General features: G+C 36.0%; 1 protein-coding gene across 5 annotated transcripts in view; it reads right to left on the bottom strand.

Moving 5' to 3' along the window:
* The window catches only part of CFAP47 (cilia and flagella associated protein 47), a 509395-nt gene that overhangs the window by 442818 nt on the left and 40087 nt on the right, over nt 1–26490 (bottom strand). For all 5 annotated transcript variants that reach the window (XR_003133488.3, XR_003133486.3, XM_025439582.3 and 2 more), the window contains exons 11-17: nt 23737–23889; nt 22882–23065; nt 22688–22784; nt 8337–8553; nt 7799–8040; nt 3358–3488; nt 496–618 (exon numbers count right to left, since the gene is read on the bottom strand). Coding sequence is in view for 3 of the 5 variants with exons in the window: in XM_025439582.3 (XP_025295367.3) it covers nt 496–618; nt 3358–3488; nt 7799–8040; nt 8337–8553; nt 22688–22784; nt 22882–23065; nt 23737–23889 (1147 nt within the window). In the remaining 2 variants the exon portion in view is untranslated. The remainder of the gene's footprint in view (nt 1–495; nt 619–3357; nt 3489–7798; nt 8041–8336; nt 8554–22687; nt 22785–22881; nt 23066–23736; nt 23890–26490) is intronic.

Below are 26490 nucleotides of genomic sequence, written 5' to 3'. Positions count from 1 at the left end.
GAAGTTGTAATAGCAACAACAGATAATTTTTTAAAAGATTTTATTTATTTATTCATGAGAGGCAGAGGGAGAAGCAGGCTCCCTGCGAGGAGCCTGATAGGAGACTCGATCCCAGGACCCCGGAATCATGCCCTGAGCTGAAGGCAGATGCTCAACCACTGAGCCACCCACCCAGGTGCCCAACAATGGATATTTTTTAAAGTGCTCTTTTTTTTCCAAATTATCTTTTTCTCAACAAGACAAAATGACAGGAAGGGAAAAAAGGCCTAAGAAGAGGAGAGCCTAATGGCGGAAGAAAGGAGAAATTATTTTTGTGGGAAATTAAAAGGACAAAGTAGCTGAAATGTACTCAGATAAGTCTCACATAAAATATCGAAATATTAGCATTAGTCAATTTATAAAGACTACAGTATTAACACCACAGTGTTCATGGAAAAAATTAATTCAAATTATAATGTGATCTGATCCAAATAAGATTCCAAGATTCTACATTACCTTGAAATAAGCATGGTTTTGTCCTACATTGTGAAGAATGGCTTTCCTCCAAGTTGTTAAACCTTGAGGACTATTACTGAAGAGGATTCGTGGCTCCAAAAGCATGACCTTGGTATGACCAAGCTAGTAACAAAAGGAGAAGAGAGAAGATGCAATAAAAATAATAGTAAATTTTTTTTTGCCCCTTCCAAATGACTCAAATTATTTCAGCTTCATGGAAATTTCTAAAACATAAACTGTTATCAGATGTTATGATGTACTTAAAGGAAAGGAAAATAGAATGGAATATCTAAAGTACACTCCTAAACTGAGGAAGGCAGGGGGAATTAGACAACACAATGAAGGAAGTAAATCCAGGACTGAAAGTCATGTTGGAAATCATAGAGATATCTATCCAACTATGTACAGGGTGTTACTGTGTGCTGTGCAAAAGGAAAGAGTTCAAGAGTGCCCTAGCATGGTAAAATGTGCCAAATGAAATCATCTAGACGTGTTTTAACTATTAGTCTTCTTCTAGAGCTTTATATGCTGATAATGCACACTTTGCTTATCTGAGAATGGGGAGGTAGTTCACTGTGATTCACAGAGTTACTTAGGTGCAACACTTCTCCTTACTCCCTGCACAAATCACTTCACAGAACTACTGTATCATAGTACAGTTTTTGAAAATGCTGACGTTATCCACCTTTCCCATTTCACAGGAAAGCAAACAATAGCCAAGGGGAACTAGAACCCAAGTTTTCCACTTGCTTATACAGTGCTCTTTACACCCAACTCTGTTTATCTATGATAAATTATTGTTTTGGGAGGTTTTAATACATTCTTATAATTATTTGAGGAACATGACTTGGGTAATTTGAACAATAAGTTTCTGAACAAAGCTAACACATGAGAAAATGGTCAAGTAAGTTCTTCATAAATTAATGACAAACATTAAATGAACATTTTATTCAGTCACTTAACGTTTCTCCATTTGTACTTTTCTTAAGAGAAACACTTCACAGTTCATTTAACTTAAAGGATCTCAAAAATTTACCATAAAATCATCGAATTCATTATTCTCATATCTCAGACTTTAATTCTTAACCAATCCTAGTGTAGGGAAAGCAGAAAGTAAATTTAATCAAAGGGTAATAGCAAAGACGGTGGAGGCAAACAGATCTGGATATGAATTCCACCTAGGGCATTTACTGCATGTGTGAATTTGTATTAAACACCCACTCTAATCCTCCATTTTCTCATCCATCAACTAACTGAGTTATCAGTATAGTTGTTAGAAGGCTTAAATTAGGTAATACATGAAAAGTATTTAACATCCTGCTTGACACATAGTAATTAATAAATGATATCTATTATTAATACAAAGTTTAAATTACTAAATTGCTCATCTTCTAATTGTTAGAAAAAGTACACATGAGGTGAGTATGTGGGCAAATTTATATTGCTAACTTTATCAAACACAGTTTTGTAAGTAATAGCTAAAGAATTGTGTGCATATGTTCACCAAAATACAGCTATAAGAATGTTAAGAGAAGCACTATTATAGTAGCGAATAATCTGAAACAATACACATCCCCACCAGCTGTGTAATGGAAAAATGATGGTATAGTCACACAATGGAATACTATTCAGGAATGAGAATGAATACTCTGTCACCAAATGTATCAGAATACAACAAAGCCCCCAAACCTAATGATGAACAAAAGAAGCTAGATGTAAAAGAGTACAAATGTTTTGATTACATTTATATAACATTTGAAACCAAAATTAATCCATACCCTTAGAAGTAAGGATAGTGATAACTCTGGGAGGGACACAGAGGGACTAGAAACGTGGATGGGGAAGATGGTTCTTTTGCAATGCTAGTCATAGTCTGCTTCTTGATCTGGTTGATCTGGGTGTGAGTTACAAAGGTGCTATCAGTTTATAAAGACTGAATGATACAGAAGTCATAATATGTATACTTTTCTGTATATATCCTGTACTTCAATAGAAACTTTTAAAAAGAATAGCAAGTAATTTAAACATAGGTAAAGCAGTAGGGTCCAGCTTATTTCAAGGCTAGAACAGAGGAAAGACCCTACTGATTTCTGACGGTCACTTGTCATCATTAAAGTGAATGAATGTCTCATCTCTTAAGGCTATGAGTTTCTTCATAGCTGAAATATTTAAAACCATGATCATGGCCTGGAGAGAGAGATGAGAATCAGTAAGAGAGCACTGGCTTGAGTTAAATTACTGAGAATATTGGGGAAAAAATTTGGTACACAAGTAAAGTGGATTCTTGGTGATTATGAGACATGAAGTTGAGGTCTTCTGGGCTCTACCACAAAAAGAAAGTCAAAATTACATATTGAAGCTTTAACTTAACTCATTTTTATTATAAGAGTATATTGTGTAAAATTAGAATTTTCCATATCTCCTTGTTATGTAAATTATGTGATCCATTTCAAACTGAATTATTAATTACTACCAGAATTCTAAAAATGCAATATAGCAGGACAAAAATACAATTTCCTCTATTTTTCTTTGGTTTCTGTCAATGAAATAATTTAATTTCAAGTGGCCCTCATGGTATTGTATGTTTATAGAGGCACTAACGGCAATCTAGTATTATGGCACAAAGGTATTGGATTTGTAAATTGATTCTAGGTAACACAACACATTTTTTTTTTTTTTTAGCAAAGTCTTCATTTATGGTAGAGAAGTGGCGCCAAGGAGATGGTAATTCAGTTAACTAAATATTGCAAGCAAAATCAGTTTTGTGAACATAGTATATATATACCCAATTGTATAAACATATATATATCCAACCAATTTAGAGTCCCCCAAATAAAAATCATATCCAAAGGAAATCATTACACGTGCAACACATTTTAGTGTCAGCGTGTTTCCTTCATTGACATGAAGAACAAATTCTCCTCTTTCCGGAGAACTGAAACCTGGCTGCCATGTTACTTCACATTCCAATGAAGAGTGTGGTTCAACTGTGCCTACAGAGAATTTAGAAAGAACAGACATTTACCACATTTTAATTATATTCATTTTAATATACAAAATAAGAGCTGGCATAAAAATATATAACATATTGACATTATATAACAAATTATTTAAAGTAAACTCAAAATATATAGAAATGCTACATGAGAGATTATCAAATGAGTACAGACTTACAGGTTTGATTCAAATCTAAAATGCATACTTTATTTTCCAATTTTATTAGGCAGATCAAAATATTTGATAAAAGTATGCCAATATTTAGCAAAACATCCCCTTCACATGTTTCCCAACACTCTGAAATAGTTATTAACATCAGACACTCATTCAGTTTTCAGAGGAAGGAATTACAATTACCAGAGGCTTTTTGTTTTTAAATGTCCACATCCCTAGAGGTATAACTTCTGATGTAGCTATAGAGTAATTAACACATTTCTATAATTCAAATGTACTGAGAACCTAGGAGGTAGCAAGCACATTTGGTATGAGCTGCTTTATCTGTTTTAATTCATCATTTCCTTTGGAGTAAGAAAATAATACTTGATAGAAAGAATGACTTAGAAGTTCTTTCTTCAAAGAGAGGATCATCGAAGATTCAAATGCACAGGGCATTGAACAGAAAGATGAGTGACCATCGCAAATATACTTTGCCTTAAGGTTAGGTTGACTTGCATGTGATGGCAGTTTCTGTAATCTTAAAAAAGAAGACACAGTACCTACCTCTTAAATTTGCAGTGGCCATGTAAGGATATAATACACGTAAAGCAATCAACATAGTGTGTGATGCCCAGAATCCACCCAGTGTCAAATTTTATTATTAATACTCTGGAATGCCAGTACTATGGTAGGCACAGTAATTTATAAAAAGAAAAGAAACTGCTCATGGAAAAGCTAACGGTCTAGTGGTGGTCCATCAGGATTATATTTGTTTGTAAGTAACAAAAAGTCCCGCTACAGTGGGTTAGGTAGATAGGAGTTTACTTATTTTATGCAATCAGAAGTCCATCGATAGGTATTTCAGGGGTACCTTAGCAGGCTGACAATGTCTTCAGGGAGCAATGATTCCTCTAGCTTGCTATACTACCATTCCTTAACATGAGGTCTTCTCAGTGTAGAAAAGTGTCATAGCATAGTGGTTTAAAAAGCACAAATTCTAGGGTTGGAATCCCTGGTTCCAATTTCAGCTCTGCCATTTTCTAGTTGAAAACTTGGGACAATTTACTTAACATATATATCACACAGCCTCCTCAGACATAAATGGGGATCACAGTTGTAGGTAACTCAGAGAATTGTTGTAGGGATTAAAGAAGCAAGTATATGTAAAAGTGCTTCAAATGGTGCCTGGCATGAAGAAGGAAGATGGAGCTAAAAGAAACTTCTATCTATATCTCATTGGCAAGAAAGACTGGGGACCCAAGAAAGGCTGAGGAAAAGAAATTTCTAGATATGAACATTGCTTCCTCCAACAAAATGAGGTTCCTCCTAGAAAGGGGAATGGATATCAGATATGAGCATAGCAATATTTATTACAATAGAATATAGATGGGAATAAATAATTATAGATGACATAACAAATACAGAGTGGGAGCAGGTAGAGGGAGCTTAAATTAGCCCAAGGATATAGACGAAACTTCATAATAAGAAGATGGCATTTGAATTGTGAAAAATGAGCAGGAACTCTGCAGGACAAAGCCTGGGGAAGTATAAAAGTCAAGTGACCACACTGGAAGAGAGCTGTGTGTCAAGAAGACTGATAAGAAGTAACTTTGACAAAGCAGATTGGACATGGTCTATAAAGACACCTGAAATACAAGGAAAAGTGCCACGCACTGTGCTTTCTGTACACACTCAGTGCCTTCAAATGTGCTTAATCGAACCTATAACTACTGCAATGTGATGCCTGTTCAAAACAACTAGAGAAGGTTTATCCAGAATCTCTGAAATGTGCAGAAGTATTTTCTCTCTCTTCTCTGATTATTCACTCAGCTTTTCTCTAGTACTGAGGCAGGACTCAGGCTTACCAGTATTAATAATTTAAAAAAAGAGCTTGGTCAAATGAATCTGCCAAGTAATGATGGAAGTATAACTTGAATGCTTAATACATATAATCTGGGATTTATTAAATCAATACATGTTAATAAAAAGATTAAATATGGCTATATCAATGATTTCCAACCTTACTGAAGGTACAGTACTACTTTTCCAATGCATAGATCCATAAATATATCCATACTAAAATTAGGCAAATTGAAATTAATACTGAAGCTTGTTTATAACACTCACTGTTACAAACACTGGTAAACTAATATAAAAACCATGATTTGGAAATGACGGACACTCACAAGAATATACACCTATGGCAAGATTTCCACAAACCAGTACTTCTCTATGATCTAAAATATAGTCTACTTAGATCCCAAATGATGAATATTCCTAAATTAAAAATAAGGAAGGATTACAAGGAAGAAGGGAAGGGTGTAGGGAAGGAAAAAGAGAGGGAAGTAAGCAGGGAACAAGTAATTGGTAATGAGGATGGCTGGCTAGATGCATGATCAGCTATTACTACTCTGAGGATATTTTCAGGGAAAAAAGAAGTAAAAAAAGAATTAGCAAATTTTCATAATCAAATAACTATATTTCCTTGACAACCACACTTTGCCAGTCTTTACAGAAGGAGTTTTCCATATATTTAATCTTTATGAGATATGTTAGTCTCTCCATTTTACAAATAAGAAAACTAGTGCTTATAGAGTACTCCTCAACAATCACAAACATAGCAAGAAGCTAAGACTAGTTTTGAAATCAGGTTTATCTAACCCCAAAGTTTGTTTTATTTCCCATTCATGCAGAAACAGACTTCAGCTAGTTATAAAACACCACATGAGTCACTGCAAGTACAAAAATCCAGATCCTTCCAGCTAGCTGAAAAGGCATAACATGTACATACAATGAAGATGCTGTATCAATCATTCAATTTTTTTTTTTTTTTTTTTTTAGGGAGAGAACAAACATGCATACAAGCAGGGGTGGAGGGGTGGAGGGGTGGAGTAGGGGCAGAGGCAGAGAGAGACCATCTCAAGCAGGCTCCATGCTCAGCATGGAGAATGATGTGGGGCTCAATCTCATGACTCTGAGATCATGACCCAAGCCAAAAATCAATTGCAGGTTGCCTAACCCACTGTGCCACCCAGGCGCCCCTTCATCATTTAACTTCTAACTTGCCATCTTATTTCTTTAAATGATAGCTTGTATCTTCATGAGGTCCTCATAGTATATCACAATGATGTCTGCTGAATTTGACAGGCTACTTAGATAACACTTTAACAGTTACAAGGGCTTAGTTTTGTAACGGGCACATTATATGGAATTACAGATTCTGGGGAATGGCAGAAACAAGGTTAACAAGACACTTAACAAATATATAGAACCACCCAAAACAGTAAATTGGAGATTATTTTCTATTATTTAAAAAATTACTTGCTTAAATGTCAATTTTAAGTTTCTGATTTTATTACCTGTATTAAATATTGATTATAAAGAATTTATGGATTATAAAGAATTTATGATGATTTATTTTGTCAACTTGGCCATACTTGGCCAAGCTATTGTGCCCAGTTGTCTGGTCAGTCTAGCTATTGCTGTAAAGGTATTTTTCAGATGTGCTGAACATTTAAATCAGTACACTTTGAGTAAAGATTATCTTCCACAATGTGAAAGGGTCTCATCCAATAAACTGAAGTCCTGAAGAGAAAAAAACTGAAGTCCCTTTGGATTCAAGACTGCAAAATTAATTTCTTCCTGGGTTTCCAGCCTGCCAAGCCTACTGGAGTACCCACACAATTGTATGAGCCAATTCCTTAAAATCAATCTCCTCCCTCCCTCTCTCTCTATATATTTCCTTTTGCTTCTATTTCTCTGGAGAACTCTAATACAGGATCTGTATTTTCAAATCAAATTTACATATTTATGTATGTAAAAATAAATGCCCCCGGGCACCTGGGTGGCTCAGTCATTTAAGCATCTGCCTTCAGCTCAGGTCATGATCCCAGGGTCCTGGGATCAAGTCCCAACTGGGCTCCCTATTTAGCAGGAGTCTGCTTTTCCCTCTGCCCTTCCCCCTCCCTATGCTCTCTCTCTCTCAAATAAATAAATAAAATCTTTTTAAAAAATGAAATATAAATGCCCCAATGACCATAGCTGATTTGTTTCTATTTTTAGCACCACTATGCAGTTCATACTCAAGAAATACTGCCTGAATACATGTATAAATCAGTGTCTAAATCAAACAAATAGAATAAACTATTACCTTTAGCTGGACGCATGGAAAACGCCATTCCTCTTTCTGTGTTTACAGGTTGCCATTCAAATTTTGCAAAGTAATTCTGATGATTATACAACCCAACTGTCCCCATAAAACATGTTTTCACCGAGAAGCCTTGTGGTCTCAATACTAGCTCGCTAGAAGACAGCTCGAGATTTACTGGCATGACAACTGCCATCACTAGGATATGGCCACCAGGTACATTGTTCACTGTGAAGGTGAAAGACCTGTAATACAGCAAAAGCAGTCAAACTTAATTGACAATAGCTTTTTGCAATTACAGAATTCAGTTACATGTAAAAATGCATGTATTACTGATTAATACCCACAATTAATCCTTTGTAAGCAATACATCAAAATATTTATGACAGACCACACTGAAATATAAATCTACAAATTGATGCACATATAGTTTCTATGTTTGAGGACCAAATATATTCTACAATTATTGAGTTAAATAAATACATATTCTACAAAAGGATACTTTGATTCCAACATATAGAAGTTCAAAAATAAATCCTACTTCCAAAATTTTCCAATGGTGGGAGATTCAAATATCATCGAAATATAAGTACTAGATGTAGGCGGAATCACATATGAAAATTGCTTGGTTTTTTGAAGTTCTTCCAAATTAATATGTAACTGGATCAAAATATGCATGGATAGCATATTAACAACATGCAGTAGACGAGTATTTGTGGAGTTCACACAAACATCACCAAAGTTAAGGATAGAGGGCCCTGAAAAAAAAGAAAAATAATTAAGTTTTATGTCGGCAAATGTATTCAGTAATTTTAAGTTTCCATACTATATTTTCACCAATTAATTTATAAAAAACGGCACTTAGAGAAATATTTCTTATAGTATCAGAAGTTATTAACCAAAATTTTTATCTAAATTCCCATAATGTGGTATTTAGAGATTATTGGCTAAAATTCAACATAAATATATCTTAATTATATGGAAAATTACTAGCCCTCCATTTTATATGGAAAAATTGTTAGCCCTCATTATAACTCGTTTTAGTATACAAATTTGCATACTCCAATATCTTCTCCACTTCCATCAATACATTTATGTTCATTTAACCAGAATTTACAGAAATTGGTGATTTTTCCCATTGCTCAGGACTTAATTTTTCCCTTTTATTTTTTTTAAGATTTATTTATTTAGAGAGAGAGACAGAGAGTACAAGTGTGAGTGTGAGTGGGGCGAGTTTTCCCTTTTAAATGACAAAAGTTTTTATATCATATAATTTTTTTAAATTTTATTTATTTATTCATGAGAGATACAGAAAGAGAGGCAGAGACAGAGGCAGAGGGAGAAGCAGACTCCCTGCGGGAAGCCTGATGCAGGACTCGATCCCAGGACCCCAGGATCATGACTTGAGCCGAAGGCAGACAGACACTCAATCACTGAGCTACCCAGTTGACCCTATATCATATAATTTTAATAATTATAAGTCTTCTACATTTCTTAACAGCTTGATTTAATGGTAACTGATATACAATAAGCTGTGTTAAAGTGTAGAATTTCTGGGGTACCTGGGTGGATCAATTTTAGTATATGTGCTGCCGAAGCAAGCACTGCCTGGGTGGATCAGTTGGTTAAGCATCTGCCTTCAGCTCAGGTCATGATCTCAGGGTTCTGGGATGGAGTCCCACCTGGGGCTCCGTGCTCAGTGGGGAGTCTTCTTGTCCCTCTCCCTCTGCCCCTCCTCCTGCTTGTACTCTCTTTCTCTCTCTCTCCCTCTCTTCCAAATACATAAATAAAATCTTTAATTTTTTTTTTTTACATAAAGTGTAGAATTTCCTGTGTTGGCATATGTAACACCTATGGAACCATCACCACAATGAAGAGAGTGAACATTCCTCACTCCAAAGTTCTCTCATCCCCCTTTATATTCTCTCCTTCCCATCATCCTCACTACTTCTCCTTTCCAGACACCCACTCAAATGCTTTATGTCACTGTAGATCAGTTTACACATTCTAGAGATTTTTATGAGTAGAATAATGTATCATGTGCAGTTTTTCTCTGATCTCTTTCACTCTACAAATTCCCTGGAGATTAATTCAAGTTCTTTCATGTGTCAGTCCATTCTTTTATATTACAAAGTGCTAGTCCATTACAGGTGAATGTTTGTCTCCTCACCTGTTGAATGACAGTTGGATTGTTTCTAGGTACTGGGTATTACAAATAAAGCTACTAAAATATTTGTGCACAAGTATTTGTTTGAATACATCATTTCATTTCTTTTGGATAAATATCTAGGAGTGGAATGCATGGGTCATATGGTAAATGTATGTATAAATGTAAAAGAAACTTCCTGTGTTCAAGTGGTTGTGTGATTTCCCATTCTACTAGCAATGTATAAGAGTTCCAGCTCCTTCACGTCTTTAGCAACAATTGAAATGGTGAGTTTGGGTTTGTTTGTTTTAACTTTAGCCATTCTAATAGATTTATAGTAGTATCTCATTGTGGTTTTATTGGGTTTCCCTAACAGCTAACAATGCTGTGTATCTTTTCATGTACTTATTTCTCATTTGTATATCTTTGTTGATGAAATATCTGTTCAAATCCCTTTGCCCATTTTTAATTGGGTTATTTGTTTTCCTAATATTGAGTCTCAAAAATTGTATAAGCATTCTGGTTGCAGTTCTTTCATGACATACATAATTTGCAAATATTTTCTCTCAGTCTATGTCTTGTTTTTATCCTCTCATCAGTTGCTTTGAGGAGAAGTATTTAAATGTGATCAATTCCAAATTATCCATTCATTCTTTTCTTTTTTTGTCCATTTGTTCTTTTATGGATTGTGGGGTTTTCTAAATATCATATCTAAGAGATTTTTTTCTCTCTTCATCATCACAGATTTTTTTTTTCCTATGCTTCTTTTAAAAGATTTATTTAGAAAGAAGAGTGCACATGCGTGCATGCGGAGAGGGGGAGGGACAGAGGGAGAGAGAATCTCCATCAAACTCCCTGCTAAGGAGCCCAATGGTGGGGCTCCATCTCATGACCCTGAGATCATGATCTGAGCCAAAATCAAGAGTCAGATGCCTAACCAACTGAGGCACCCAGGTGCCCCTCCTATGCTTCCTTCTATAAGGAAGCAAAAGGTTTAAAATCTAGTTTGACTTAGGTTTGGTATATGATACAAGGATATAAACTCTTTTTTTTTTAAATGAGTGGCTCATGTGTCACAGAACTACTTCTTGAAAAGATTATCCTTTTTGCATTGTCTTCGTGTCAAAGTTTACTTGTCCAATATGTGTAGATCTATGTCTGAACTCTCACTTACGATTCATTGATCTGGGTCTATGTTTACACCAATACTATGCTGTTTTAATTACTATAGCTTTCTAAATCTTGAAATCAGTTATTTATCTCCAACTTGTTTTTTTTCCTCAAAATTGATTTGATTATTCTAACTACTTTCATTTCTACCTGAATTTTAAAATGAGCTTGTCAATTTCTACAAAAGATCTAGATGGAATTTTGACTGGAATCCTATTGAATCCACGGATCACATGGATAATTTTTCAAATCTTCTATGTCTCTGCATAACTTTTTAAATATATGGGATATGGTTATATTCCCTTTTCATATCTTTGTCTGATAATTCTACCATATGTATCCTTATTGGGTAGGTTTAATTGATTATTCTCCTCATTATGGGTTGTGTTTTGCTGCTGCTTTTCATGCCTAGTAATTTTTGCACAGATGTACTTCACTAGGTATTTTTTGTATTCCTATAAATTCTATAAATTCCTATAAATTTTCTTGAGTTTTGTTCTGGGAGGACAGATTGATTTTGTTACTTTCAAACAGATTGATCCTTCCAAGTCTTGCTTTTATGAAAGTTACCTGGATCCAGTATAGTGCTCTGAATAATAATAATTATTCTCCACTACTGAGGCAGGAACTTCCTGAGCTCTGGCCCAATGTCCATATATCATGAAGTTGTTTGTTTTTTTTTCCTGGTCTACCAGGTGGGAAATTTCAGTTACTATTCCCTGGACTCTATGAGTAGTAGATAATTCCATAATCATTTCTAATGGGTTTTTTCCCTAGTTTTAGATAGTTTGCCTCATACCTATGAGCTGACTGGTATTTTTTAGAATAATTGAGGGGAACCCACAGCAGAATATTGAGGCCCTCATTTTGTGCAGTTCTCTCCTGCCTTGTATTCTGTCCTGTGAGTTCTGGCTTTGGTGACTCTAGTCTCATAGCCAGGTTTCCTCATCTCAAGGATTCCATCAGGCTCTTCTGGGTTCCTTCTCTCTGGGCAATGGACTGGAAATTCTCCCACAGTGGTAAGCTTGGGTAGGACTCACATATATTTTTTCCTGCCAGACATCACTCACTTTCAGTGCCTCATATCCAGTGTCTTAAAAATTCTTGCTTTGTATTTTTTTTGTCTGTTGTTTTGGTTGTTTCAGACAGATGAGTAAATGTAGTTCCTGTCATTCCAATGTGGATAGAAGGTGAAGTTTCCCTTCCTTCTAAAACTGAATTGATAAGTTAAACTTTATAAATATGTTAGGATCTGTTTTAATGAATATTAATTTCTGCATATTTAAAAAGGGTCTTTTATCCCTATCTGAAAAATGGAGACTTCAGATTGAGGATCTGGATATAGGGCCAGACATGACAATAGGATGTGATTGATGAACATGTTACACAGCATGATGACTCAAAAACCAGTGTTAAGGGAAAAAGTCCGTGTCAGGCTCAAACATGCATTCTGGGTCTCCAGAGGGTAAATTCAGACAGACATAGGGCAATAAAGCAGGAACAATGTATGAGGAAACTCAAAGCATAATAAGATGTCCTGACATTCTGTATCCCCGGCCAAAGGGCTGCCTAAAGATGTTGGTAACCTCAATAAGAAGGATAGGATCTGAAGAGCAGACAATGTGGTTTAAATAATAACAGTTCTCAGAGCTCCTGGCATTCTTTTCCTGCCTGCTCCAATGGCTCTGACCATTATCCATGATGAAATCTTATCCACTGGATTTTAATTTTATGCTTTTTTAATCATGGTAAGGCTATTAAACTGCCATTCTCTGTGCTAATGTTTTCCAGTCCCTCACAAAAGAGAAATAGCAATATGTTCAATAAGTATAGCATATTTTAGAGCAATACTTCCCCTTCATATTTCAAGAATTTATTTCTAGACAAAATTAAGTAAATACAATCCACTGTATTCCTCTGCTAATTATAGATTAAAATGTTGACAAAATCTATGAAATAACTATCAGAAACTTTTGAAAAGTAATGAGAAAAGGATTGTCTAGGGATTTTATGAATAGAAAGATAAACCTGTAGTGAATTTTCCTCAGTTATTATCTTGGCCTGAGTGCTAGAGTAGCCTAAAGCCCATTCTCACTACCCAAAGAACTGAGAAGAGGGTGGCCCTGTAGGGCCATACCCTTTTAACTATACCTGCCCTATTTCAGGCAAACATCATGAAAGAAGTTGATCTGCACAACACTAGGTTCTAAGAAGACTGCAGTCGACCCCTGTCAACCATCCCTGCTATGCTCTAGGACAAAGAGAGACATCATTCCTTCCCTTCTCCACTAAAGCGGGAGTCTCTGTGAAGTTGCTGGAGTTGGGGCCTGTCAAACCATGTCTGCCTTTCAATAAGGCTGACAGAGGCAGTGCTCCTCTCCCTCTTGACCATGCTCCCAAGAGACTGGAGGATAGAGTCCCATTGACTACAACCACTCTCACTAAGAGAAGCAGTAGTAACATCCCTCCCCTCCTCACTTGGCACTGCATGGTCTGTGAAATAAATAACTGCTGCCCAAAGCTGCCCTGTATTAAACAAATATAAGCAAAGAGATGCTGCCCCTATCTTCTTACTATCACAGTAACCACTCCACACACACTTCACTAAACTAAAGCAGGCAAATAATTGACACCACTCCTCCTCCCACCTAAAGAATAGGGGGACTAATACAGAGAGGTGGGAGTTAGAGAAGGATATATTTTAAAAATATGAAAAAAAATGTGAATGAAGTTATGATCATCTATTGAACAGTCCATGTGTGAAATCTATCGGAACCAACACATCAAATGGCTTAAAAAACAGAAATATAGTATGAAATAATGCCTGGGTTTCATATAGTCTTCTGGATAGCACACAAAAAGGGAAAACCATAATAGTACCATAAATGCTTTGAAAATTAAACTGACATTTGTTACACAGCACACAAATGTGGACTACAATGTATGTTCCAGAGCCAAATGGATCATCTGCATCCTAAAATAGATCATTTAAATAGTAAACAAAGCCTTAAAACAAACAAACAAAAGCCTTAAAACATAGTACTCAAAATGCCCATAAACCAAAATTACTCATCATACCAAGACTGAGATGACAGAGATGCTGAAATTGCTTGACAGGGTTTTAAAGAAGCTATTATAAAAACAACCAAATAAGCAATTATGAATACTCTTGAAATAAGTAGAAAAAGTGTTTCAGCAAAGAAAGAGAATATCCAATGGAGAACTAAATAGAAACTCTAAGATTAAAAAATATAGTAAACAAAATAGAAACCTCTTGGGTATGCTCATTAACAGAATGAAAGGACAGAAGAAAAAGCTGGTGAACCTGAAGAAATATCAATAGAATTTATCCAATCTGAAAAACAAAAATAAAACAGATTAAAAAAATTAAGTCTCAGAGACCCATGGAACAAAAACAAACTGTCTAAAATTCATGTAAATGGAGCTCCAGCATAAGAAAGTGTGTGAGTGTGTGTGTGTGTGTGTACACAGGTGTATGTGGTGGGGACTGGAAAAATATTTGGAAATAAATAATAGCTAAAATATGCCCAAATGTAGCAAAAAAAGAGAGTAAACTTTCACATTCTAGAAGCTCAGTGAAACTCAAACAGAACAAATCCAAAGAAAACCATGCCCAGATTTTTGAAAACTTTTGAGAACTAAACATAAACTTTTGAAAGTAAAAATAAAGAATGTAAAATAACATTCCATAGTCTTGGTGTAATAACATTATTATCAAATGTAAATGATACAAATGTACCAATTAAAAACAGAGATTGTAAGAATGGATGAAAAAGTACTATACGCTACCCACAGGAAACTTACTTCAAATGCAATGACATAGAGAAGTCAAAAGTAGAAACAAGTAAAAAGATATAATGTGCAAAGACTAAACAAAAGAAAGGTTTGATAGCTAGATCAATCAAACTACATTTCAGAGCAAATAAAATTACATGGGACAAAGAGGGATATTATATAATGATAAAAGAGACCAAAAAGACATAACAGTCTTTAATGTGTATGTACCAAACAAGGGAGCTTCAAAATACATGAAGCAAAACTGACAAAATTAAAAGGAGAAATAAAAAAATCTACAATTACACTTTGGGAATTCAATCACCTTTGTCAATAACTGACAGACTGTCTAGACAAAAAAAAAAAAAAAAAAGAAAGAAAAAAAAGCAGTAAGGATTTAGTGGAAATAAATACCATTAACTAATTGGAATATAATTAACATTTAAAGAACACTCCATCCAACAATAGCAGAATACGTCTTCTCAAGTCATATGAACCTTCAACGAAAGAGACCACATCCAAAATCACACTTAACAAATCTTTAAAATTTTTATAAAGACTTGAATACATACATGTGTGTGCTCTGACCAAATGGAATCAAACTAGAAAACAATAGAAGAAAGAAAACAGAAAAATCCTGGAATTTAAGTAACACACTTCTAAATAACTCATGAGCCAAGGAGAATGTTTCAAGGAAATAGTAACCCTTGACCCTTAGACAATAGGAGTTTGAGATGCATGGATACACTTATACGCACCTCCCCCCAACCCCACCAATAAACATGTATTTTATATTGTGATTTAAAAGTAAGATAGAATAGCAAGTCTCTTGCCTGATCGAGACATTCCTCACCCCACTACCTGTTCATTGAGGTCTTGAAATGAGGAGCACAAAGGAACTGGCTCCGAGGAGGGATTCTCACCAAAGCAGAAGGGCCCTTCACTAGCAGTAGTTGATCAAGGACTGAATGATAACCCATCCCTTCCCCTGGATCAAGGGGTCTGGGGGAACATGGACGTGTGTTGGCAGGGGGGATGGCGGCAGGTCAGGATAGCACCAGGGTGAAGTCCAAAGTGTATAATAGAGGCGGCACTGTACATGGTGCTGAAAGTTCTTCTAGGTAAGAAGTTAATACTATCAGGTAACTGGCCCCTCAACACTTGCCAGCATTTCCTGAAAGCAGAAACTGTGTTAGAACCCCATAAAAGGGGTCAGGAAGAGTAAGTGACCTGCAGAAATGGATAAAATTGCTCTGCCTTCCCTGGTTCACTGCATTCCCCCAGACTCCACTTGGAAGAAGGCTTCCCACATTCCTGAGTAGAGGAGTAAGAAGCAGGTGTCACTCCAGGATGCAGCTTTGCTAACTTCAAGTGGGGACAAGGAGATGTGGAGTGCCTCATTCTACTATTGTCTTGTACAGTAAATGTATTTTCCCTTTCTTGTGATTTTTCTGTTTTTTTAAGATTTTATTTATTTATTCAAGAGAGAGCAAGAGTCAAGGAGAAAGAGAGAAAGGGAGAAGCAAACTCTCTGCTGAGCAAGGAACCTGATGCAGGGCTCGATCCCAGGACCCTGGGATCATGACCTGAGTTGAGGACAGATGCTCAACCAACTGAGCCACCCAGGTACCCCCTGACTTTTTAAAAAGATTTTATTTATTCATGAGAGGCACAGAGAGAGAGAGAGAGAGAGAGAGAGAGAGGCAGAGACACAGGCAGAGAGAGAAGCAGGCTCCATGCAGGGAGCCTAATGTGGGACTCGATCCGGGGACTCCAGGATCACACTCTGGGCCAAAGGTGGAGCTAAACCACTGAGCCACCCAGGCTGCCCCTGATTTTTTAAAGATTATTTATTTATTCATGAGAGACACAGAAAGAGGCAGAGACATAGGCAGAAGAGGGAGCCTGATGTGGGACTCAATCCCAGGACCCCAGGATCACAACCTGAGCCAAAGGCAGATGCTCAACTACTGAGCCACCCAGGTGCCCCAGTACCCCATGATTTTCTTAATAATGTTTTCTTACTTTATTTAAGAATACAGTATATAGTACATATAACATACAAACTATATGTTAACCCATTATTTATATTATCAGTAAGTCTTCTGGTTAACAGTAGGCTATTAGTAGTTAACTTCTGAGGGAGTCAAAAGTTATATACAGATTTTCATCCACATGGTGAAGAGTGTTGGTACCACTAATCTCCATGTTATTCAAGAGTCAACTGTATATTGAGCTAAAAGAAAATGAAAATATATAATAATATATGAGATATAGCTAAGGTACTGTTTAGTGAGAAATATATAGCTCTAAATGATTATATTAGAAAAAAAGAAGGGTATAAATCAATAATTTAAGCTTCTATCTCAAGAAAGTAGAAAAAAGATAAATCCCAATAAAAATCCAAAGCAAATAGAAGGAAATGACAAATATAAGAAGTGATTAAAATTAAAAATAGAAAAACTATGGAGAAAAATAAATTAAACCAAATGCTGGTTCTTTGAAATGACCAACAAAATTGATAAACCTCTACTGAGACTGAGAAAGGAAAATAACAAGAAAAATAAAAATTCTCAATATTGAAAAAAAAAGAGGCTCTATCACTAAAGATGTTTCTGATCCAGACATTAAAGGGATAATTTGAGAATTCTGCAAACAATTCTATACACATAAATGGGATGTCCTTATGGAGGTGATGAATTCCAGAAAAACCACAAACTACCAAAATTCTACCAAAATGGTGTAGATCATTTGAATAGTTCTAAAATTATTAAAGAATTTGAATTTGTAAGTAAATATCCTCTGAGGGGCACCTGGGTGGCTCCATCAGTTAACCATCTGCCTCCAACTCAGGTCATTATCCCAGGGTCCTAGGATCAACCCCGGTGTAGGGCTCCCTGCTCAGTGGGGAACCTGCTTCTCCCTCTTCCTCTGCCACCCCCCTGTTTATGCTCTCTCTCTCTCTCTCTCTCTCTCTCAAATAAATAAATAAAATCTTTTTAAAAAATCCTCTGAGGGCAGCCCCAGTGGCTCAGCGGTTTAGCGCCACCTTCAGCCCAGGGCCTCATCCTGGAGACCCCGGATCGAGTCCCACATCGGGCTCCCTGCATGGAGCCTGCTTCTCCCTCTGCCTGTGTCTCTGCATTTCTCTCTCTCTCCCTCTGTGTTTCTCATGAATAAATAAATAAAATCTTTTTTAAAAAACGATAAAATAAAAATAATAAAAATCCTCTAAAAAATGAACTCTCCTTTCCCAGATGTTTTCTCCAAAGAACTCTTAACAATTCAAAAACAATATAATTCTACATAATTTCTTTCAGAATATAGTAAAGGAATGAAAACTTCCTAAGTCTCTGAACTCAGTTTATAAGGCCAACATTACTCTAAAGCCAAAACAAATATAGTAAAAACAAACTTTAAAAAAGCAAAAATGCAGACTAGTATGTTTTATGAAAACTGATATATAATTCCAGATTCTGATTTAACAATAATACTGTGAGGTTGACATAAAGGAAGTTGGGCAAAAAGCTGAGACAAATACTGTAGGGAAAAATACAGGTTGTAAAAGAGTAATAGAAAGAGAAATTGAGATAGAAATTGTAGGTAGGGGGCGCCTGGGTGGCTCAGTAGGTCAAGCATCTGACTCCTGCTTTCAGCTCAGGTGTTGATCTCAGGGTCATGAGATGGAGCCCCAAGTTAGGCTCCGTGCTCAGTGTGGAATCTGTTTGAGATTCCCTCTCTCTCTCTCCCTGTGCCCCTCCTCCTGCCCATACTCTCCAAATGAACGAATGAACGAACGAATGAATAAATAAATAAATAAATAAATAAAATCTTTTTTAAAAAGTATGATTAGATTCAAATCTAATTTCAAATCTACTCCTTTCCACGAAATATTGAGCAATGTGATCAAGGCTTATCACTTCTCTAGGCTTCTTTTTACTCATCTCTAAAATGACAATAATAGCAATTTCCTTATAAGTTGCTTACATCATTTGAAGTTGCTTACATCATGATTAAATAAGATCATGTTTATACATTGTTCAACATAATGCTTGGCTTATAAGTGGTAACTAAAACCAAAGTGATTGGGTATTTGCTGATGAAGCAAACAATACTCTTTGCACAACCTCCAATGTAACCTAGACTCTAACAGTTTTCACAAATTGATTCAATTCCTCTATTGTGTCTCTTGACAATTACCTTTTTTTTTGAGAGAGAGAGAGAGAGAAAGAAAGAGAGGGAGTGGGGGGAAGGGCAGAGAGAAAAGGAGAGAAAGAATCTGAAGGAGGCTCCAAGCCCAGCGTGGAGCCTAATATGGTGCTCAATCTCACAACCCTGAGATCATGACCTGAGCCCAAATCAAGAGTTGGATGCTGAACCAACTGAGCCACCCAGAGGGACCCACCTTAATTTTTTAAAATATAAATACAGAGCAAAATTTTCTGAAACTGAAATCTTGACAGTACCAGTCCCTGCTCCGTGCAGAGGCTCAAAAAACACTTTCAAGGTATAAAAATAAGAGTGTTACAAAATTCCCACCATCAGAGTTGCTGACCTTGTAAACTCACCCAAGGGCCCTTTCCCCAGAGAAAGGGTCGTTATTAACAAAATCAGGACACCAGGTGAAGAAGAGAGAGAAGCTGGTGGAGGAGTTGCAGAGGAGACACTGGACACACTGTCTTCTAACTTTGTTCCTTTTGAATGTCTATAGATTTGCTTATCTGGTTAATCAGTTACCACTTTGGAAGACACAAAGCATTTACCACCCAATAATGAAGGGTAAGTCCCTGGGTCTATAAAGTCCAATACCTGTCATGTGCCTGGCACTAAAGAAAGGCACAGTAAATCATGTTTAACATGAAATGAACTGCATACACAACCCCAGACAGGCAAGGAACTAATGAGTTCCCAGTCTGGCACGCCCAAGGGCCTCACTGTCACTATGTAGCAGGGAGGTTTGGCTCCAGTGCTCTTACAGCACTGAGTTCTATTTCCCATTCAGAACCCTCTGTGAATTATAGGAAATTCCAACTCTTTTTACCAGTCCATGTCACCTGCTTTTCTCAGGGTCAGATCTTGTTTTGGGCATTTCCCACGGAACTCACTGATCTGAAATTTGACCACTAACCGGTCATAATAAGCCATCACCAACCAGAAATTTAAGTACTTCTTATTTGTTGCCTCTGACCTTGCACCTCTTTGGCTATCACCTTTAGCCTGGATAATAAAAGAAATGGTATTTGATGTTTTGTGTACTGGGTTCTTCCTAGATGGAGAATCAGCACATTCATACCAATTAATAAACCTAACTAATTAGGTTACCCAGATCTCCCTCAGGGCCACTCTAACCCTACCTACAATGAAATGCAAACTTCTTCTTCAGACTATTATAGACTATTATTTAACCATAATCATTCTTTAAATAGGCTTGGTGAAAATGACCTAGGAAGGGACACTGTTCAAAACCTCTCCAAAGGGAATTGTCACTTGTTTCTTAACTCTTGCCTAGGGATGTTGTCAAAATAATAATTACTTCGATGGCAAACATTTAGAGAAGGTCAACATCATGACCTGAGCTTTCAATACTGATTAGGGCAAGCAAGAGCTCCAGAAGCAAAACACACAAAGTGGGTCTTAATAAGATCTGATTCAGGGATGCCTGGGTGGCTCAGTGGTTTGGCATCTGCCTTCCACCCATGGCATGATCCTGGAGTCCCAGGATCAAGTCCCACATTGGGGTCCCTGCATGGAGCCTGCTTCTCTCTCTCTCTCTCTCTGCCTGTGTCTCTGCCTCTCTCTCTCTCTGTGTCTCATGAGTAAATAAATAAAATCTTAAAAAAAAAGATCTGATTCATATCCATAATAGCCAAAGCAATCTTGAAAAAGGCAAATTTGGAGGATTTACACTTAACCAATTTCAAAACTTACTCTAAAGGTACAGTATCAAAGACAGTTACAGACCTGTCATAAGGATAGACATACAGATCAATGGAACAGAAGTGAGACTCTAGAAATAAATGCTGCTACATATAGTTGATTGATTTTCAGCAAGGGTGCTAAGACAATTCAATGAGGAATGATAGTATTTTCAACAAATGGTGCTAGAACAATTGAATATCCCCATAAAACAATATGAATTTAGGCTCTTAACTCACAATATAAAAATTAACCCAAAAGGAGTTGTAGTCCTAAATATAAAATTATAAACATTTTAGAAGAAAACAAGAGAAAATATTTGTGACATTGAGTTAGCTACAGATTTCTTGGGTATGAAATCAAAAGCATGATCTATAAAAGAAAAAATTATAATAAAAAATTTTTAATTGATAAATTCAATTTATTTCTTTTAAAGATTTCATTTATTTATCTGAAAGAGGGAGAAAAAGGGAGAGAGAAAAAGCATAAGCGGTGGGTAGCAGCAGAAGGAAAGGGAGAAGCAGACTCCATGGAGCAGAGAGCCCAATGTGGGGCTTGATCCCAGGACCTGAGATCATGACCTGAGCCAAAGGTAGATGCTTAACCGACTGAGCCAACCAGGTAGCCCAAATTAAATTTTGCTTAAAGTAAAAACTTCTGTGCTTTAAACAACACTATTTAAAAACTAAAAAAAAAAAAAAAAAAAAAAAAAGCCACAGGCTTTGGAAATCATATATCTGATAGAAAGACTTGTATCCAAGATATATAAACAATACTTACAACTCTACAATAAGAAGGCAAATATTCAAATTAAAAATTGGGCTAAGAATTTGAAAAACACTTCTCCAAAGGAGATGTACATCTATTTAAATGAATGAAAATAGGGGTGCCTGGATGTCTCAGTCAGTTAAGCATCTGCTCAGGTTGTGACCCCAGGGTCCTAGGATAGAGCCCCATGTCAGGACTCCCCTGCTCAGCAGGGAGTATGCTTCTCCCTCTGCTCCTCCCCCTGCTTGTGTTCTCTCTCTCCCCTTCTCTCTCTCTCTCTCAAATAAATAAATAAAATCTTTTTTAAAATGCATGAAAATATATTCTACATCCTAGTCACAAGGAAAATGCAAATAAAAACCACAGTGAGAACATTTCACACCACCAAGATGGCTATGATCAAAAAAGAGAGAAAATAACATCTGTTGGTGAGAATGTGGAGTAACTTTAACCCTGGTGCACTATTGGTGGGATTATAACTTGGTGCACTTTGGAAAGTTTTTGGCACCTTCTTTAAATGTTAGAAATCTAACATACAACTCAGCAATTCCACTCCTAGCAATCTAACCAAAAGAAATGAAAACATATGTTCACTCAAAGAATTGTATATGAACATTTATAGCAACATTATTCACAATAGCCTCAAACTGAAAACAGCTCATGTCCATCAACTGGTAAATGGATAAACAAAATGTGGTATTCCCATAAAATGAAGTGCTATTTAGACATAAAAAGGAACAAAATATTTATACCTATTGGATAAACCTCAAAAACATTATGCTAAGTAAAAGCCTCAATATAAGAAAGACTACATATTATATGATTCCTTTTATTCAGAAGAGGCAAATCCAAAGTGAGAGAACATTCATTAATGGTTGCCTGGGGCTAAGGGTGGGATTTGAGAGTAAATGCATATGGTCCTGAGGGTGATGGCAACATTCTAAAATTGAATTATGATTATGGTTGCATAATCCCTTAAGTTTACTAAAGTTCAGTGACTTCCATACTTTAAACAGGTCAATTTTATGGAATAGAAACTATACTTCAATAAATCCATTAAAAAACAAAGGCTTTAATAGCTTTTTATAGATGCTTACCAACAATTACTTGATGAATTTGCTTTGGTGTCAGAATCAAGCTGCAATCATGTTTTTCATGGGGTGTGAATGGATCTGATTTAAGTCCTTTGAGAACCTGTGGGAAAATATTACTCCAAAATTAATTTTTAATATTAGCAAAAGATATTTTAAGAATTCTTACAGCTTAATGAAATGTAAAATATTGCACATGCCTTTCTTCTCAGAGCCTTTGACTCCTTGGATTCTATATTTCTGGTATTTAGCAACTGGTTAGGTTTGATCCGACACTGTGAAGGTAATTCCTCTTCTATTTCCGTTTGTGAGAGTGAGGGTGACTTTAGACCTGATGCTGGCTGTAATCCTATGTCTGTATCATTATATGAATACATGCATTCCCTATGAAATCATAATAATAACGAATTGAGACCAAGAGTTTTAGAAAATACACAGGCAAATCCCAACATTGCTCATAGCACGTGATGCTGTGCTACCACTTACAAGAATGATGCACTAATCTGCATAAAACTGCCTTCTGCTGAGAAGACCTCATTCTCAAAGACCTCACCAAGGAAGTCATTCCCGCCCCACCACACCCAAGGACAGTTCACAATCAATGGCTGATAGAGAACACAAAAGACAAGCCCCTTTAAAAAAAAAAAAAAAAAAAAAAGGACAAGCCCCTTTGGCTCAATGCAGGAACATCTATGTGGGATAATTTATGCTTCAAGAGACCCTAAGCATCAGGCTGAGTGTAAGCCTTATCTGAAACACGTCATTTCTCAGTTCCCTCCCCTGCCCTATCCTGCTTTCCTCCTCTTGGTTCTCCTAAAAGAACACTGTGCTAGAATCCCTGTCTCAATAATTGCTTCTGGGGAAACCCAGTATAAGACATTCCCAAACCAAAAGTAAGGAGGAAATAACTGCAGTTAAAATAGTACAAGGTTTTGCCATTTTCCTATATGAAAAGGTCATTTAAACCACTAAAAAGAAACTAAGGAGTAAAGAAAAAAATATTGCTCTCCAGGCACCATGATCTGTTTCATACTGTTTGAGGAAGTGAACTTTACCTCTCTGCTTGTTTCTGCAGGCGCACACTTCTTAGATGCTTAATGTATCCTGCGTAATAGTTTCCATGACTTTGCTTTTTAATTCTTTCAAATTTAGTATACGCAAAATCAGGATCCACATAGTTATATCTTGGAATCTTTGTGAAAATCGTCCTACAAGATGAGCAAGTTACATTAATATTTATATATTTGCATTTATTCAATCAGTCTCTATTGAGTGTCTCCTATGCAAGGGGCTAAGCACAGAATGGTGAATAGGGCAGGTCATAGTCCTTACCCTCAAATTCTCTTACATAGTGAAACATCATTACATATAGAACTAGAATAATACCTAATTTTCTTCTTAACCTAATTAGAGAAAATTCTTAAGGTCACAGGACTTCAATGGTGCCTACCCTAAAACTACTCTTGAGGAATGAGTCAAGTAAGCAATTTGGAGAGTTCTAGATTTACATGTGGGACTAGATCTGAATCTGATTAGTGTTTCCTAAGAGTTAATTACTTTTAGATTATTGTGATCAAAATTAGGAAAATGTATATAATCATAAATCCTTTTATTAAGCATATTAATTTTTTAATATCTCAGAGCTTATGCAATTAACCATCAATGGTAAATCCATAGAGAGAAATCAATCCATAAATGAATTACAACTGCTTTATATCTCATGTTCACTCATCTAAATTCATACTCTTCCTTTCACTCATCATATATTTTCCATAAAAACAAAATGTATAATAATTATTCACATCTCCTGACCATGGTCTGTCTCAATTCTCATCAAATGTTATCAATCATTAAGATTCTCACCCTCAATAATTAACTCAAGTATAAACCTATTAGTCACACAGTCAAATGAAATATATTTCCCCCTGTTCTTAACAAGCCCTCAATGATAACAGTAACATAATTTTAACTGAACGACAGTCTTTAAGAGAGTTAGGCAATGAGGCACCTGGGTGACTCAGTGGTCTGCCTTTGGCTCAGGGCATGATCCTGGGATCCTGGGATGGAGTCCCACATCAGGCTCCCTGAAGGGAACCTGTTTCTCCCTCTGCCTACGTCTCTACCTCTCTCTGTGTGTCTCTCATGAATAAATAATAAAATCTTTTTAAAAAGAGAGAGAGTTAGGCAATAAAAGAAATAAATGATTTGCTATTCAAAGAGAGTTGTTGAAAAGACCCCCAAGAACCAAAGCAAATCTTGAGAAGAACAAACCTGGAGGTATCATAATTTCAGATTTCAAGATATACTACAAAGCTACAATAATCAAGACAATATGGTACTGGCAAAAAAAAATAGAGGGCCGAGAAATAAATCCATGCTCATACAGTCAATTAATCTTCCTCAAAGGAGGCAAGAACATTCGATGAGGAAAAGATAGTCTCTTCAATAAATGGTACTGGGAAAACAGGACAGCTACATGCAAAAGAATGAAATTGGACCACTTTCTTAGACCATACACAAAAAAAAAACTCAAAATGGATTTAAAATTTAAACGTGACACTTGAAACCATAAAACTCCTAAACGAAAACATAGGCAATAATCTCTTTGACATCAGTCTTAGCAATATTTTTCAAGATATATCTCCTCAGGTAAGGGAAAGAAAAGTAAAAATAAACTATTTGATTGCACCAAACTAAAAAGCTTTTGCACAGTGAAGGAAACCATCAACAAAATGAAAAGGCAACCTATTGAATGGGAGAAGATATTTGCAAATGGTATTTCCAATGAAAGGTTAATATCCAAAATATATAAAGAACTTAAACAACTCAACACACAAAAAAATAATAATAATCCAATTTAAAAATGGGCAGATGACTGGAATAGACATTTTTCCAGAAAAAGACATAGAGATGGCCAACAGACTCATGAAAAATGTGTTCAACATCACTAATCATGAGGGAAATAAAAATCAAAACCACAATGAGGTGTCATCTTAGATATTTCGGGATACTAGTATTAAAAAGACAAGAAATAACAAGTGTTAATGAGGATGTGGAAAAAAGGGAACAGTCCTTCAGTGTTGGTGTGAATGTAGATTAGTACAACCACTGTGGAAAATGGTATGGAAGTTCCTTAACAAATTAAAAACAGAAATACACACAGCAGACAGACAATAAGAAGAAATAAAAAAACATTCAAATCGGTAAGGAAGAAGTAAAACTTTCACTACTTGTAGGTGACACGATATTAAATATAGAAAACCTGAAAGACTTCACCAAAAAATTGCTAGAATTGATACATATATTGAGCAAAATCACAGGACACAAAATCAATGTATGGAAATCTGTTGCATTTTTATAAACCAATAATGAAGCAGCAGAAAGAGAAATTAAGAAAACAATTCCATTTGCAATTATACCCAAAATAATAAGATACCTAGGAATAAGTCTAATCAAAGAGGTGAAAGACTTGTAGTCTGAAAACTATAAAACACTGATGAAAGAAATTGAAGATGACACTAAGAAATGTAAAGACATTCTATGCTCAAGGATTGGGAGAACAAATATTGTTAAAATGCTTATACTACCCAAAGCAATCAACACATTTAATGCAATCCCTAGCAAAATACCAAGAGCATTTTTCACAGAACTAGAACAAATAATTCTAAACTTTGTATGGAACCAAAAAAAGACCCTGAATAGCCAAAGCAATCTTGAAAAAGAAAAGCAAAGCTGGAAGTATCACAATTCTTGACTTGAAGCTATATTACAAAGCTGTGGTGATCAAGAGTATGGTATTGGAACAAAGA

Source organism: Canis lupus, chromosome X (assembly GCF_003254725.2).
Source record: "Canis lupus dingo isolate Sandy chromosome X, ASM325472v2, whole genome shotgun sequence".
NCBI classification, from domain to species: domain Eukaryota; kingdom Metazoa; phylum Chordata; class Mammalia; order Carnivora; family Canidae; genus Canis; species Canis lupus.
This window is presented reverse-complemented; position numbering and strand designations above follow the sequence as displayed.